The following is a 16,726-nucleotide window of genomic DNA, read 5'->3' on the forward strand; positions in this document are numbered from 1 at the left end:
GAGTCATCCCTTTGCCCAGCATATCCACATTGTATACACTCCCCACCCATGAGTCAGTAGCCATCTGGGTTATCAGATTCACTGTTGTGATGCTGCAGTGCTTGTGTTCAAGTAACCTTTATTTTACTTAATCATGGTCCCAGAGCACAAGAGTAGTGATGCTGGCAATTTGGATGTGCCAAAGAGAAGCCATAAAGTGCTCCCTTTAAGTGAAAAGGTGAAAATTCTTGGCTTAATAAGGAAAAAAACAGATCATATGCTGAGGTTGCTAAGATCTATGGTAGGAATGAATCTTCTATCCATGAAATTGTGAAGAAAGAAAAAGACATTTTTGCTAGTTTTACTGTTGCACTTCAAACTGCAAAAATTATGGTCACATAACACGATAAGAGCTTAGTTAAGATGGAAAAGGTATTCAATTTGTGGGCAGAAGACATGACCAGAACCATGTTCTGATTGACAGTAATTAGGTTCTGTACTCTCTGAGGTTTCAGGCATCCACTGGGGGTCTTGGAATATAACCCCTGTGGATAGGGTATGACTGCTGTATGGAAGAACCTGTAACCCTTAAGAAGCCTTACCATTCGTCTACAGTTTTTTTGTTGTTGTTGCTAAGAAGCCTTACCATTCATCTACAATTTTTTTTTTGCTACTTTAAAAATCACCTGAGCAGCATTTTGAAGAAGATATATTTCTGTATTCCATTTGTGATCTCATTAAGTGGCCCAAGGAGTTACCCAGTTTTTCTTCAGTGCTTTTATTGCTGACACTTTCAGACTATGCACGCTGTGATAGACACTGGGTCTTATCCTAGTCATTATGCGGTGGAATTATTTTCTGAGGATAGTAGCATATTATTGCCAGAAACTTGGTAACTAATGTAGAAATAATATAGATTGCACAGATATGCAGTTCATGAAACAAAAAGCAGATTGTGGTGGCCTTAAATCATTACATACACTAACAATTCCAACTACATTGGCAGCTATTAAATGTGTATCCAGTGGTCTGGGCATAAACCGAGGTGGAGAATATTCAGCCTTTACATGAGAACATGAGAAGGTTAGGTTAGCAGCTAAGGTAGAGGAGGTAGGCTTGGCTTTAAGCAGATCTGCTCTAACTCAGTGATTCTCAGTTGAATGCTACATTGGAGACACCCTGGGAATTTTTTTTAAATGCCACTGCCCGGTTCCTCCAGTTCTCATTTTCTCTCCCCACCCCCATGTCTTCAAGAAGCTTTCCAGATGATTCTAATGTGTAACTGTAATAAATCCTGAAAACAACTAATGGTTTTAGAGTTCATTGCCCCCTACAGACCTTTCAGCAGATGTAGAGGAAAACCAAGGTGTATCCTGGGTGAGATACCTTATTTAACCTTTCTGACTCTCTCAGCTTCTGACTTTCGGAACTTTAGGGTTGTGGTTCTCAATCTGTAGCTATTAGAATCACCTGGAGAGCTAGTTTAAACAGATTGTTTGGCTCCATCCCCAAGAGTTTCTAATTCTCTTGTCTGGAGTGGAGCCTAAGCATGTTTTTCAAACAAGCCCTCAGCCCATGCTAATGCTGCAGGTTGAGGAAAACCATTGTTTTAAGGTCAGCTCAGAATAGCAAATCAGTATTAATTTTATCCTTATTCTTTCCCCTAGGATATATTTGGATTGTCACTTTTTAAAAGAATTGGAGTTAATAAATTAGGACTACTTTAAAGCTATACAAAATATTTTATCTTCTGACAAAGCATAATTACAATATTAACACTGTAATAAGTGATGCTAAAATAAAATTAAAGTCAAGTTTCTTTTTCTCTTTACTAGAATATATGCTGCTATAAAATAAGAGCAAGTTTAAGAAGATTAAAGCCACATGTGCCGCTTGGAAGAAATTGCAGTTCTCTACCAGGTACAAATGTTAGCGTCTTCTAATTTTATCTAAGCTGTTTGCTTTATCTCTTTTCTCTCTCTTGTTTGCAAGAATCTCCCTTATTAGGGCTCTGTAACCATTTTTTACTTCTTGGCTATTTCCTTGAGATTATTAGGGGCGGGAGTGTTCAGATAGGTGCCAGAAGGAAATACTAGTAGAGTTGTGCTCCTTATCTGAGGAACACGCTGATGAACTGAGCAAAGGAAAGGTTGGTGGCTTTAGTAGCTAGTTTGGAAGTTTAACATGTGAGTGTAATTGTAGAGTGCTCTTGTGAATTTTTTTTTCTAGTTTATTTCTGTTTTTTATGCAAGTGTTTTCTGTCAAGAGAGATTTACTAGAATAATTTATTTTGAGGATTGTTATAAGTAGTTTGGCTAAGTATTTGGGATTGTTTAGGTTAGATATATGGCATCAGAAGCTGGAAGGTGGAGGAGTTGACTTACTTTTGAATGTCCTTTCTGTGTTTGAAATAAGCAAGTGTATGGTAGACTCTATGAAACTGGTTTAATTCTGTTGCTGTTCTCATTACTGTGTTTGTCATGTGAGAATAATAGAATAAAAATACTGATTGGCTGTTGACTTACAAGGGCAGATTTAATGGGCTATGTTATTGGTGTGTATCTAGGTCTCTGAATTTGGCTAATATGAATTTAACTGTAGTAGTATAGATTATCTTTTGATCTTCAAAACACCATGAAGTTTCAAAAATAATATAAAATTCTCCTTTTTGTATTATAGAAACATGGGAGAAATGGTTTAAATAACAGGAAGGTTTTAATTAAATTTACAAATGTAACTGCCTTGTTTCTTTAGAAATTACTTCTTAATATTAGTAAACTATATATTAAGCATAGAATAAGCCATATGGACTTTTTTATTTAAGAAATACTGCTTGGCCTTTCAAAAGTATTAAATTGTTATAGCTTCTATTCAGTGAAACCTCCCAGGCTGTCTTTAAAGGTATTGTGTCCTGGGATTGCTGAGGAAGGCAAGTTCCAAATTGTATAATAATTCATTATCAACTGACATGAGGATCACTCTTAGCTCTTCAAACCCTGGAAAAGGCAGGTTTATAGGACTGTGCATTTAAAATTTTTTCTTTGATTCAGGATCATTGCCTTAAGATTATTATTATGAGCATTTATTCTAATTCTACAATTTTGTAAATGGAAGTGAAGTAGGTGGCAGAGATTGGGGTGAATCTGTATTTTTCTGAGGATAGGATCTAGAACTTGATGTTTAAAACTTTTACCTTGTTTTATTGTCATCCATAGCTTTCCTTATACATTGCAAGGAAATAAATTTTAGTTTATTTTAGATTTATTTAGCTTGAGTTTTACTTTATTTGGAATTACAGTATTTGCTTAAAGTTATTTTAAAGTCTTTCATTTATAAATTAAAGGAAAATTTCATAAATGTAACAGTTCAATTTTAACTTTCTTTTCATTAGGCTTAATAGGAAATGATATCAAATCCCTTCATTCCATCATCAATCCTCCCATAGCTAAGTAAGTACTATCATTATATCATGCTTTTCCATAGACTGTCACGAAAATTTACAGGTTTTTTCTGATGGACAGGAGTGAATGCTGTAATTTCAATGACTTTCTGCCCTAGCCAATTTTAAGTAGATGTTGATAATGTATCTTAGCTATTTTTTCTCAATTTAATGCTAAAAATTTTTAATGTAACAACAGCACACTTTTCATAGAATGAATATAAGATAGTCTCAAAATTGTAGGTTGTAGTTAGCCCTTTTGTTACTTAGCTATCTTATCAGAGTAATGTGGATATACTCTAAATGTTTTCCATTTTTCTAGTTTTTACACAGTTTTATAAATTATAGAGATACCAGCTTTGAAATTTGGATAGCATATATACTTTGGTTTTACAATTTTAGTAAAGTTTACCTTATTTTTTCCTTTTAAACAGAATCCGTAATATTGGAATTATGGCTCATATTGATGCAGGCAAAACTACCACCACAGAAAGAATATTGTACTATTCCGGATATACAAGATCACTGGGAGGTTAGGATGGATTCCTCCTCTTCCCACCCCCCCATTAGCAAAAGCATCATTGGAAAATATTTTGGTTAACAAGTCAACCTACACACCTTGAATATGGCATAGAGCTACTGATGTCTAAACCACAATTTAAAGATAAGATAGTTGCAATACCCACCAAAGGGTCTTCTTAGATTCAACTAAATATTCAGACTTATAAGACTATCATAGGCCCCACTGGACACTCGTCTACTCAGAATGCTACAGGACAGGAACCATAGCTTACCAACAGACCAGCATTAGGTGTTTCTTTCTAGTAGAGTCCTTATAGCAGTCCCCGTAGCTATCTGGGAGCTATCTTCTTTGGCTGCTCCAGAGTAATAGATAAGATGCAAGGTGACAAGATTCATAGGAGCCACCCTAGCTTAGAAGATTCATGCCCCATAGGAATGAATGTCTCTTGTTATAACTTCATAGGCATAGCTTCCAGGTGTCACCTAAGGTATATGCCATACACAGGGAAGCCCAGAGTTCGGTATCTCCATAAGGTACTTATATATATAATTCATTTATAGTTCTTCGCAATTCAGATTTAGTTTACCAATCAGAAGTTATTTTTTCCATAAGTTATATTGCCTAGGAATGTAGTTGACATACCTCTGTTATCTGGTTTCTAGAAGAAAAGAACCAAAAAAAGTAACCAGAAGTTAAATTTTCACATCAAAGAGGATTTTGTTAATCCTTAACCAAGTTATCTTTTGTCTTTTAAATTGTAGTTAAAAAACCATAAAATTTACCGTCTTAACTATTTCTAAGTGTGAACTATTTTGGTAGTGTTAAGTATATTCACATTATTGTGCAACCAATCTTCAAAACATTTTCATCTTTCAAAATTGAAATTCTATACCCATTAAACAACTCCCATTTTCCCCTCTCCCCAGTCCCTTGCAACCACCCTTCTACTTTTTCTTCATGACTTTGACTACTCTAGGTACCTCATATAAATGGAATCGTAAGTATTTGTCTTTCTATGACTGGTTTATTTCTCATAGCACAGTGTCCTCAAGGTTCATCCATGTTGTAGCATGTGTCAAGATTCCTTTTTAATTTTTTAATTTTTTTTTTTTTCTTAGAGACATAGGATCTGGCTCTGTTGCCCAGGCTGGAGTGCAGTGGCCCAGTCACAGCTCACTGCAGCCTTGAACTCTTGGGCACAAGAGATCCTCCTGCCTCAGCTTCCTGAGTAGCTGGGACTACAGGCAGGTGCCACCACACTTGGCTAACTTTTGTATTTTTGGTAGAGACAGGGCCTCAGTATGTTGCTCAGGCTGGTCTCAAACTGGGCTCAAGTGAAGATTCCTTTTATAAGGTTGAATAATATTCCATGTGTTTTTACTTATTTATTTCAAACCAATGCAGTTTATTATAACAAGAAGGAAATCAAGCTTTACAGTAATTATAGTCACTAAGCTGAAAAATCACCTACAAAAGTCATGGCAATAACTTATTTACAGTTAAAAAGGGGAATATCAAGACCTTGCTCTCAAGGTAAACTAGACATGTACACAATCTTATGATGCCAAGAAACTGAATATATAAAAATAGAACCCACGTAGAATGTTCTCTCTCTCTTTTATATACACACACATTTTCTTTGTGATTGCCCTTAATTTTATGTCTTTATCATAACTGGTTTATTATATTTATAATTAAAGATAATCTTAGACTTTATATTCTAAAAAGCAACTAGGTTAACAGTTTTCTCCCATAAGGCTTATTTTATTTTACTTTTTATTTCAATAGGCTTTTGGAGAACAGGTGGTTGGTTACATAAGTTCTTTAGCAGTGGTTTCTGAGATTTTGGTGCACCCATTACCCAAGTAGTGTACACTGTACCCAATGTGTAGTCTTTTATCCCTCACTCCCCTCCTGCCCTTTCTCCTGAGTCCCCTAAGTTCATTGTATCATTCTAATGCCTTTGCATCCTCATAGCTTAGATCCCACTTATGAGTGAGAACAAATGATGTCGGTTTTCCATTCCTGAGTTACTACACTTAGAATCCTGGCCTCCAATTCCATCCGAGAATAGTGGTCTCCAGTTCCATCCAGGTTGCTGCAAATGCCATTACTTCGTTCTTTTTTATGACTGAGTAGTATTCCATGGTGTGTATATGTGTGTGTATATGTGTGTGTGTATATATATATATACATATACACACACACTTTACACTGTTAGTGGGAATGTAAGCTAGTACAACCACTGTGCAAAACAGTGTAGAGATTCCTTTAAAAACTAAAAGTAGAACTACCATTTGATCCAGCAATCCCACTATTTGGTATCTACCCAGAGGAAAAGAAATAATTATACGAAAAAGATACTTGACCACGCATGTTTATAACATCACAATTCGCAAAAATATGGAACCGGCCCAAATGCCAATCAATGAGTGGATAAAGAAAATGTGGTGTATATGTCCACCCCACATCCACTCCAACATCTGTTATTTTTTGATTGTGGCCATTCTTGCAGGAGTAAGGTGGTATTGCATTGTGCTTTTGATATGCATTTTCAAAGAAAATGTGGTGTGCATGTATGTGTATATGTATATACACATATATGTATAATGTTGGCTGTGGGTTTGTCATAGTTAGCTTTCATTACTTTAAGGTATGTCCCTTCTATGCCAGTTTTGAGGAGGGTTTTAATCATAGAGGGATGCTGGATTTTGTCAAATGCTTTTTCTGAGTCTATTGAGATGATCGTGTGATTTTTGTTTTGAATTCTGTTTATGTGATATATCACATTTATTGACTTGCAGATGTTAAACTATCCCTGCATTCCTGGTATGAAACCTACCTGATCATGGTGGATTATCTTTTTGGTATGCTGTTGGATTCAGTTAGCTAGTATTTTGTTGAGGATTTTTGCTTCTGTGTTCATTAGGGATATTGGTCTGTAGTTTTCCTTTTTTTGTTGTATCTTTTCTTGCTTTTGGTATTACGGTGATACTGGCTTCATAGAATGATTTAGGGAGGATTCCCTCTATCTGTAGAATAGCATCAATAGAACTGGTGCCAATTCTTTGAATGTCTGATAGAATTTAGCTGCGAATCCATCTGGTCCTAGACTTTTTTTGTTGGCAGCTTGTTAATTACCATTTCCTTCTCACTGTTATTGTTCTGTTCAGTTTCTGTTTCTTCCTGGTTTAATCTAGGAGGATTGCATATTTCCAGGAATTTATCCATCTCCTCTAGGTTTTCTAGTTTATGCGCGTAAAGGTGTTCATAGTAGCTTTGAATGATCTTTTGTATTTCTGTGGTATCAGTTATAGTATCTCCTGTTTTGTTTCTAATTGAGCTTATTTGGATATTTTCTGTTCTTGGTTAATCTTACTAATGGTCTATCAATTTTATTTATCTTTTCAAAGAACCAGCTTTTTGTTTTACTTTTTAAATTTCCATCTTGATTTCATTGTTGACCCAGTGATCATTCAGGGGCAGGTTATTTAATTTCCATGTATTTGCATGGTTTTGAGGGTTCCTTTTGGAGTTGATTTCCAGTTTTATTCCACTATGATATGAGAAAGTGCCTGATATAATTTTGATTTTCTTAACTTTATTGAGACTTGTTTTGTAGCCTGTCATGTGGTCTGTCTTGGAGAATGTTCTACATGCTGATGAATAGAATATATATTCTTCAGTTTTTGGGAAGAATGTTCTGTAAATATTTATTAAGTCTTTTTGTTCTAGGATATAGTTTAAATCCATTGTCCCTTTTTTGAGATGGAGTCTGGCTGTGTCGTCTAGCCTGGAGTGAAATGGTGCGATCTTGGCTCATTGCAACCTCCACCTCCCGGGTTCAAGCAATTCCCCTACCTCAGCCTCTCAAGTAGCTGGGATTATAGGTGCCCACCATCATGCCTGGCTAATTTTTGTATTTTTATGTTGGCCAGGCTGGTCTTGAACTCGTGACCTCAGGTAATCCGCCTGCCTCAGCCTTCCAAAGTGCTGGGATGACATGCATGAGCCACTGCGCCTGGCCAGTCCATTGTTTCTTTGTTGACCTTTTGTCTTGATGACCTGTCTAGTGCTGTCAGTAGAGTATTAAAGTCCCCCACTATTATTGTGTTGCTATCTCATTTCTTAGGTCTAGTAGTAATTATTTTATAAATTTGGGAGCTGCAATGTTATGTGCATATATATTTAGGATTGCGATATTTTCCTGTTGGACTAGTCTTTTTATCATTGTATAATATCCCTCTTTGTCTTTTTTAACTGCTGCTTCTTTAAAGATTGTTTTGTCTGATATAAGAACAGTTATTCCTGCTCACTTTTGGTGTCCATTAGCATTGGAATATCTTTTTCCCCCCTTTACCTTAAGTTTATGTGAGTCTTTATGTGTTAGGTGAGTCTCTTGAAGACAGCAGGTACTTGGTGAACTCTTATCCATTCTACCATTCTTTATCTTTTAAGTGTAACATTTAGGTCATTTACATTCAATGTTAGTATTCAGATGTGAGGTACTATTGTCACTATTTGTTGCCTGAATACCTTTTTTTTTTCATTGTATTATTGTTTTATAGGTCCTGTGAGATTTATGCTTTAAGGAGGTTCTATTTTGGTGTATTTTGAGGATTTGTTTCAGGATTTAGAGCTGCTTTTAGTAGTTCTTGTAGTGCTGGCTTGCTAGTGGTGAGTTCTCTCAGCATTTGGTTGTCTGAAAAAGACTATATCTTTCCTTCATTTATGAAGCTTAGTTTCTCTGGATACAAACTTCTTGGTTGATAATTGTTTTGTTTAAGGAGGCTAAAGTAGGACCCAAATTCCTACTAGCTGGTAGGGTTTCTGCTAAGAAGTCTGCTGTTAATCTGATAGGTTTTTGTTTATAGGTTACCTGATGTTTTTTCCCCACAGCTCTTAAAATTGTTTCCTGTCTTGACTTTAGATAACCTGATGACTCTGTGCCTAAACGATGATCTTTTTGTGATGAATTTCCCAGGTGTTCTTTGAGCTTCTGGTATTTGGATGTCTAGATCTCTAGCAAGGCCAGGGAAGTTTTCCTTGATTATTTCCTTAAAAACATTTTCCAGACTTTTGGATTTCTCTTCTTTCTTGGGAATGCCAGTTATTCTTAGGTTTGCTCATTTCACATAATCCCAAACTTCTTAGAGGCTTTGTTCATTTTTTTAAAATTATTTTTTCTTTGTGTTTGTCAGGTTGGGTTAATTCAAAAGCCTTGTCTTTGAACTCTGAAGTTGTTTCTTCTCTTTTTGAGACGGAGTCTTGCTCTGTCACCCAGGCTAAGGTGCAGTGGTACAATCTCGGCTCACTGCAACCTCCACCTCCCAGGTTCAAGCGATTCTCCCACCTCAGCCTCTTGAGTAGCTGGGATTATAGACACCCACCATCATGCTTGACTAATTTTTGTATTTTTGTAGAGACAGGGTTTCACCATGTTGGCCATGCTGGTCTTGAACTCCTGACCACAAGTGATCTGCCTGCCTCAGCCTCCCAAAGTGCTGGGATTACAGGTGTGAGCCACCACACCTGGCCTTTGAAGTTGTTTCTTCTACTTACTTAATTCTATTACTGAGACTTTCCAGTGTATTTTGCATTTGTCTAAGTGTGTCCTTCATTTCCAGAAGTTGTGATTGTTTATTTATGCTGGCTGTTTCTCTGGAGATTTTTCCGTTCATATCCTGTAATATTTAAACAGTTTTTTTAAGTTGGTATTCACCTTTCTCTGGTGCCTCCTTGAGTAGCTTAATAATTGACCTTCTGAACTCTTTTTTCTGGCAATTTAGATTTTGTCTTGGTTTGGATTCATTGCTGGTGAGCTAGTGTGATTTTTGGTAGGGGGGATTAAAGAGCCTTGTTTTGTTATGTTACCAGAATTGTTTTTCTGGTTCCTTCTTATTTGGGTAGACCATGTCAGAGTGAAGATCTGGCACTTAAGGGCTACTGTTCAGATTCTTTTGTTTCACGGGGTGCTCCCTTGATGTGGGGCTCTCCTTCTTCCCCTAAGGATGGGCTTTCTGAGTGCAAGACTGCAGTGATTGTCCATGTGTTTTTGTACGGCTATCTTTTGAAGTTCTTTTCTAGTTCAGACCATAGCCTAAAAACTATCCAGATTGTTGTAGAACTTGCTGATCCAAGGTTGACTTTATTAGTCATATGAATAATCATAAAGATAATGTGAAATAAAGATCTTTATAATTGTGAAAATGCTTACTACTGTGTAAGTGTTTTTAAAACTTACTGTCTCATTTAGAACTTATAGTTAGTTATTTGGTCTGTATCCTTAATGATATTATTTTCTTTGGCAGTGATGTTGGGAATAACTGACACTAATACAGTTATAGATATTAACATAGAGTTATATTTGAGTTGCTGTCAAATACATTTTTCTTGCTATTTCCTCCTTGTGTTTAGATTATGTGTGTGTATACATATTTATACATATGCACATACACATATATGGGGCAACTCGCTACCATTTTAGGGGTTTAATGCTGAAATAAATGGTAGTATAAGGCCATGATAATGGTAAAGATCAACTGTTTATTTCTTTTACTGTCTATAAATTTAATTAGAATAATATGCTTAATTCAACTACAGAATTTTACTGCACAATAATTTCAGTGAACTTTTTGGATAAAGTTCAGGATAGTTTTTTTGTGACTTTATACTGTAGAAGTTGTATGAGACTACTTGCGCTTGTACAACTAAATCCCTTCTCTTTGGAAAATTTAGTAATGAGATGGGTTTGTAAAGGATAATTTAATATTGGATGAATTTGTTATGCCTAGACCATTTGTTCCTTAAAGAAGACCACCAGAGTCCAGAGTCAAAGCCAAGCGGCAAGGATCTTTACTACAAGTTCTAACCTGGTCCTTCCATTCCACAGCATACAAGAGGGCCCTGAACAATGCGAGTGTTTGCTTTTTATAGCCTGAGAGTTACAGGGGAACAAAGGAATTCTTCTGGTTCCTGCTTTTTCAGTAAAACTTTGAATGGCTGTCCCTTTATCGGAGACTTTCCTGGTGGTGTTTGTACTGGGCTCAGGAAGTTTGAGAGATATATGGCGATATGTGGTGAGATGGGAAGATGGGATGTGTTTGTACTGGGCTCAGGAAGTTTGAGAGATATATGGCGATATGTGGTGAGATGGGAAGATGGGATGTGTTTGTACTGGGCTTGTTTGTTTTGAGCCCAGGGCTGAGGAATGTGCCCGGCTCCTTTCAAATTTTCTTCTCTACCTCATTCCGTGTGGCTATCATTTATCATCTACTAGACTAGGTACTTTATATATATTGTCTCCTTTCATCCTTATAATAACAACCCAGCAAGGATGGCTTTACTAGCCTTATTTTACAAACTAGGTTAAGTAGTTTGCCTCAAGATCATAGAGTGCTAAGTGGTAAAGTTGGGATTTAAAGCTATGTCTGTCTGTGTTCTTTCACTGTACCACTCTGCCTCCTATCAAGGGATCAGGAGGGAGGGACATCAGATAAAAAGAGGGTTATGATAGTTAAGCTATGTAAGAAATAAAAGAAGTAAGTAAGTAAAATAAGTTCAGTAAACTTAAAAGATTTTCATCTTGATGAAAAATTCCTTTTATGGCAAAATTACTAATCTAGCTGAAAAACTTTTTCTACCATGAGGATTTACTTAGTGAAAGAGTAAAGGCTCTATTAAACCAAATATTTTAGCAAAGATTTTTCTTAAGGCAGATTAAACTGTGTCAGGTAGATACTGAGCACGAATAAAATACACTTGCTATTAAGACTAAACTGTATCATCTTTTTCCTGGCTAGATGTTGATGATGGAGACACAGTGACAGATTTCATGGCCCAAGAGCGAGAAAGAGGCATTACTATTCAATCAGCTGCTGTTACATTTGATTGGAAAGGTTATAGAGTCAATCTAATTGATACACCAGGTATGGTACGATTCCAGTAACACAGAGATGCTGCGTCATTTGGAGTTTTTTTGTTTTTATGGGGTTTTTGTTTTGCTTTTTATTGTGGTAAAAAAACGTGTTGCAAAATTTACCATCTCAACCATTTTTAAGTGTACAGTTTAGTAGTGTTAAGTATAATCACATTGCTGTGAAACAGATGTCCAGAACTTTTTTATCTTGCAGAAATGAAACTGTATTCATTGGACAACAATTCCCTTTTGCCCCCTCCCTCCACCCCTGCTAACCACTGTCTACTTTGTATACCTATGTATTTGACTAGCTTAGATGCCTTATGTAAGTGGAATCATACTGTATTTGTCCTCTTGTGATTGGCTTATCTCATTAGCATAAAGCCCTCAAATTTTCTCATATTGTAGCATGTGACAATGTGCTACAATATTTTCTTTTTTATTCTGTGTAGTATTCCATTGTATGTGTATATCACATTTTGTTTATCCATTCATACATCAGTGGACATTTGGGTTGTTTCCACCTTTTGTCTACCAGTGCTGCTATGGAGGGTGTGCAAATAGCTCTGAGACTCTGCTTTCAATACCTTTATATATATACATATACACACACACACACACACACACACACACACACCCAGGAGTGAGATATGAGATTGCTGGATCATATGATGGTTTTGTTAAAAAGAAGGCATTATACGTCTTATCTTTTTCTTAGGTCATGTGGACTTTACCTTGGAGGTTGAGCGGTGCCTAAGAGTGTTGGATGGTGCAGTGGCTGTATTTGATGCCTCTGCTGGTGTAGAGGTAAATAATATTGCCAAAGTAAAGGGAATTAGAACAGCATGATTTTTTAAAAGTAGAATTTATCAAATTTAGTTAACTGTAACCAGCTATTTGGTAAGTTCACATAAATCAAATAATGGTAAAAGGAAATCAGAATTTATATTGAGATGTAATCTATATGTAATCTCAGATATTTCATAGTAACAGGAGAAATATGAAAGCTAGTGTCAAGAACTTTGAGGGATCAGAGATTCTACCTTACTTTCGAGCTAACAAGTTAGCCTGCCATAGTTTCATGGATTCTGGCAGAAGACACTGTGGTGTGAGATTGATTATACACTGTTATTTCTGTTTCTTTCTGGGTCACTTTATTTCCTAATAGTTCCATTTTTCTGTTGTTATAACTTTAGATAAATTTGACGTTTAATCATTCAAACAGATTGCATTACTTACAAGATTGAAATGTGCTTGAATAGGAAGTTTCTGAATTCATGAAGGAGAAGGCATTTGTTTTAAACAATGGATGGGCTTTTAGCTGGCAGGTGGAATGGTGGGAGTTTTTTGTTTTGATTTGCAATATGTTTTTGTTCTTTGAAAATTTATGATATTCACCCTCCACGCCTCACACACATACCTCATCATACACAAAAATTAATTTGGAGTGGATCACAGTGTTAAGTTATGTGTACATAGCTTCTAGAAGAAAAATATCTTTACAGCCTTGGGGTAGGTAAAAATTTCTTAGAGGACATAAGAAGCATGAAACATAAATAACAAAAGTTGATTCCTGGAACTTTATCAAAATTACAGCTGTTCATTAAAACAAAAAAATTAAAAACACAAGGAATAGACTATGAGAAGATACTTGTAATGTTAGATAAACATATTATACAAATATTAAATTTCCTGAATGCAATAATAGTATTGGTTATATAAGAGAATATGATTGTTCTTGGGAAATAAATATTGAAGTATTTATAGTACGTATCTATAACCATGGATTTGTATCCAGACTATATGAAGAACTGTAAATCAATCATAACCCAGAAGAAAATGGACAAAAAATTTGAATGGACACTTCACAAAAGAACACATGTGAATGACTAGTAAGCACGTGAAAAGATGTATAATCTCATTAGTCCTCAGGAAAATGCAAATTAAAATCACAGATTCAATTTCACACCCAAAAGGATGCTTATAATTAAAAAGAGTGATAGCAAATGTTGGTGAGGATGTGGAGCAACTAGAAATCTTACACATTGTTGATAAGACTGCAAAATAGAGGCCAGGCATGGTGGCTCACACCTGTAATCCCAGCACTTTGGGAGGCTGAGGCAGGTGGGTTCGCTTGAGCCCAGGAATTAGAGACCAGCCTGAGCAACATGGCGAAACCCCATCTTTATAAAATACAAAAAAAATTAGCTGGGTGTGGTGGCGTGCGCTTGTCATCCCAGCTACTCCAGAGGCTGAGATGGGAGAATTGCTTGAGCCCAGCAGGGAGGTTGGGGCTGCAGTGAGCCTTGATTGCACCACTGCATTCCAGCCTGGGCAACAGAGTGAGACCCTGTCTCAAAAAAAATTAAAAAGACTGCAAAATAATGCAACTACTTTGGAAGACTATTTGGAAGTTTCTTAATTTAATTTAATTTTATTTTATTTTGAGACAGGAGTCTCACTTTGTCACCCAGGCTGGAATGCAGTGGTGCAGTCTTGGCTCACTGTAACCTCTGTCTCCCGGGTTCAAGCGATTCTTGTGCCTCAGCTTCCCGAGTATCTGGGACTACAGGCGTGCACCACCACACCTGGCTGATTTTTGTATTTTTAGTAGAGACAGAGTTTCACCATGTTGGCCAGGCTGGTCTTGAACTTCTGACCTCAAGTGATCCACCTGCCTCAGCCTCCCACAGTGCTGGGATTACAGGCATGAGCCACCGCACCTGGTGGAATTTTCTTATAAAGTTTACATATACTCAAGCAGTTCTCCTCCTGTATCTTTATTCAAGAGAATGAAGACATTTGTCCACCAAAGACATGTTCAGAATGTTTATAGCAGCTAAATTCATAAGAGCTCCAAACTAGAAACAATCCAAGTACACATCCACAGGTGGATAGGAAAACCAGCTGGTACGTATGTATAATTAAAAAGAACGGAAATATCTAACAATGTGGATGAATGTTAAAAACACGTTGAGCCAAAGAAGCCATGCTATTTTGTATGAGGTTCAAGAATAAGACACTGAAGCTATGGTGACAGAAATCAGGACAGGTTGCTTATAGGAGACAGGGATGAGAAAAATTTCAGGAGTAATAGAATGTTCTATGTTCTAAGTGGGGTAGTAGTTACACAAACGTACTTTTACCAAAACGCATTGAGCTGTACACTTAATATCTGTATTTTATTGTATATAAATTTTACCTAAAAAATAAACTGGCTTCTTTATAGTACACTCCTATATTTCTTTTACCTCAAAACAAGTGTCTGAAATAATTAAGGCAAAATTCCTATTTCATAGATCAGAAACCTGACATTAAATGAGTTCAGTGTCATATGACATTTACTAGGAAAAGTGAAGCCAAACAAAAAGCAGGTCTCCTGATTCTCAGTTAAGTTCACTTTCCATGATTCTCAGTACCTCCTGAGGTGTTAATTCTCTTTGTGTGGCCACCTAGTTCACCCAGAGTATTCTCAAGTGGTTTGAAGCACACTCCCCTTCACACTTCATCACATTCCCAGCTGTGTTAACTTGATAGCTAAAGAGTGACCCTAAAAATATAAGTGCAGTTGCACTAATTCTCTGCTAGAATAGGGCCCAATTTATCTGACAGTAGATTTTTGGATCTCTTCATTCCAGGTCTAGTAACATAGTTACTTTTGTTCAGTATGTATTTTTTTCCTCATATTTGCTTTAGGCCCAGACTCTCACAGTATGGAGGCAAGCTGATAAACACAATATACCTCGAATCTGTTTTTTAAACAAGATGGACAAAACTGGAGCAAGGTATTTGAAATGTGTTTCATTGGCTTATCAGGGTGAAACTACAATTTGAGCTTTTAATGAACTATAACTTAAATTTAGGAATAGCTATTTTTTTCCTATTGTATTATAGGGTATAAATATTCCATGGAATCCCAGTTTATTCCCATAAAAAAATTCAAAGCAGCTAATCCATAGGTTATATAACAATTTGGGACTAATAGCTGATAGATGGTGAATCATCCTGTTTCTAGTATCAAGAGACTGAATCATATTTCTGAGATCAAAGTGGCTTCTTGATGATTCCATTGATTCTCTTTAGAACTGTAGTATAGTCCCTATATTGCTGAAGGTATGGCGCTTCCCATCATCGCTAAAGACAGAGAAAAGAGAACTGTTTCCTGCATTTGAAGGTGTTCTTCCATATTCTCTGATTTTCTTAGCTACTGGGTAAGATACTGTCAATAAAGAATCGGAAGAAGAGAATGTAGATGCTGTAAGACCTGCATGTAGGGGCAGAAGAGAGTTAATGCTGAGATGTATTGGTCATGGTCAGAGACTTACAGAGTGGTGGATGCATTGTCCTGGGAATGTAATTCAGAGAATCAAGAATATTTGAAAGATTTGGAGAAAATGTGAAAGGGAGAGAATCAAGAATATTAAAAATTCTAGAACAAATGTGATAGGGAGAGATTGTGGCCTGTGACGGGAGAATGGCAAAAATGAAACATAATCTATACCTCCCCTAAAACTACACAGTAATTAATATGCTTTGTGTTTATCTCCCTCTCTATAGTAATTCTGAGGCTGTTTGTTTAAAGAACCTTGTCTTGATTAGTAATAGCCCAGCAACCTTTAAAATGTACTAGCCTCAAGTTCTGACCCTTTTCTGCTTGGAGTTCCTTGTGGTAGATGGAAGTACTTATTTATTGTCAGGCAGTGCCTTTGGCAATGGGGAGGGATATGACTGGAAAATAGGCAGGTTCTGAAAAACAGTGGGACCAGAATGACCTGCGTGTATGTATAAATCAGCTTGTGTGCCAAAGATGGCATGTGTTCTATAGGTAGCCAGCTGCAGTGTTAGCATAGAAATGAATAGCGTAGCA

General features: G+C 36.5%; 1 protein-coding gene across 3 annotated transcripts in view; it reads left to right on the forward strand.

Moving 5' to 3' along the window:
• Window positions 1-16,726, forward strand: part of GFM2 (GTP dependent ribosome recycling factor mitochondrial 2) — a 63,532-nt gene that overhangs the window by 4,576 nt on the left and 42,230 nt on the right. For all 3 annotated transcript variants that reach the window (XR_010131747.1, XM_031003286.3, XM_055367823.2), the window contains exons 3-8: window positions 1,815-1,899; window positions 3,371-3,428; window positions 3,853-3,950; window positions 11,744-11,869; window positions 12,578-12,666; window positions 15,556-15,644. Coding sequence is in view for 2 of the 3 variants with exons in the window: in XM_031003286.3 (XP_030859146.3) it covers window positions 1,815-1,899; window positions 3,371-3,428; window positions 3,853-3,950; window positions 11,744-11,869; window positions 12,578-12,666; window positions 15,556-15,644 (545 nt within the window). In the remaining variant the exon portion in view is untranslated. The remainder of the gene's footprint in view (window positions 1-1,814; window positions 1,900-3,370; window positions 3,429-3,852; window positions 3,951-11,743; window positions 11,870-12,577; window positions 12,667-15,555; window positions 15,645-16,726) is intronic.

Source organism: Gorilla gorilla, chromosome 19 (assembly GCF_029281585.2).
Source record: "Gorilla gorilla gorilla isolate KB3781 chromosome 19, NHGRI_mGorGor1-v2.1_pri, whole genome shotgun sequence".
NCBI lineage: Eukaryota > Metazoa > Chordata > Mammalia > Primates > Hominidae > Gorilla > Gorilla gorilla.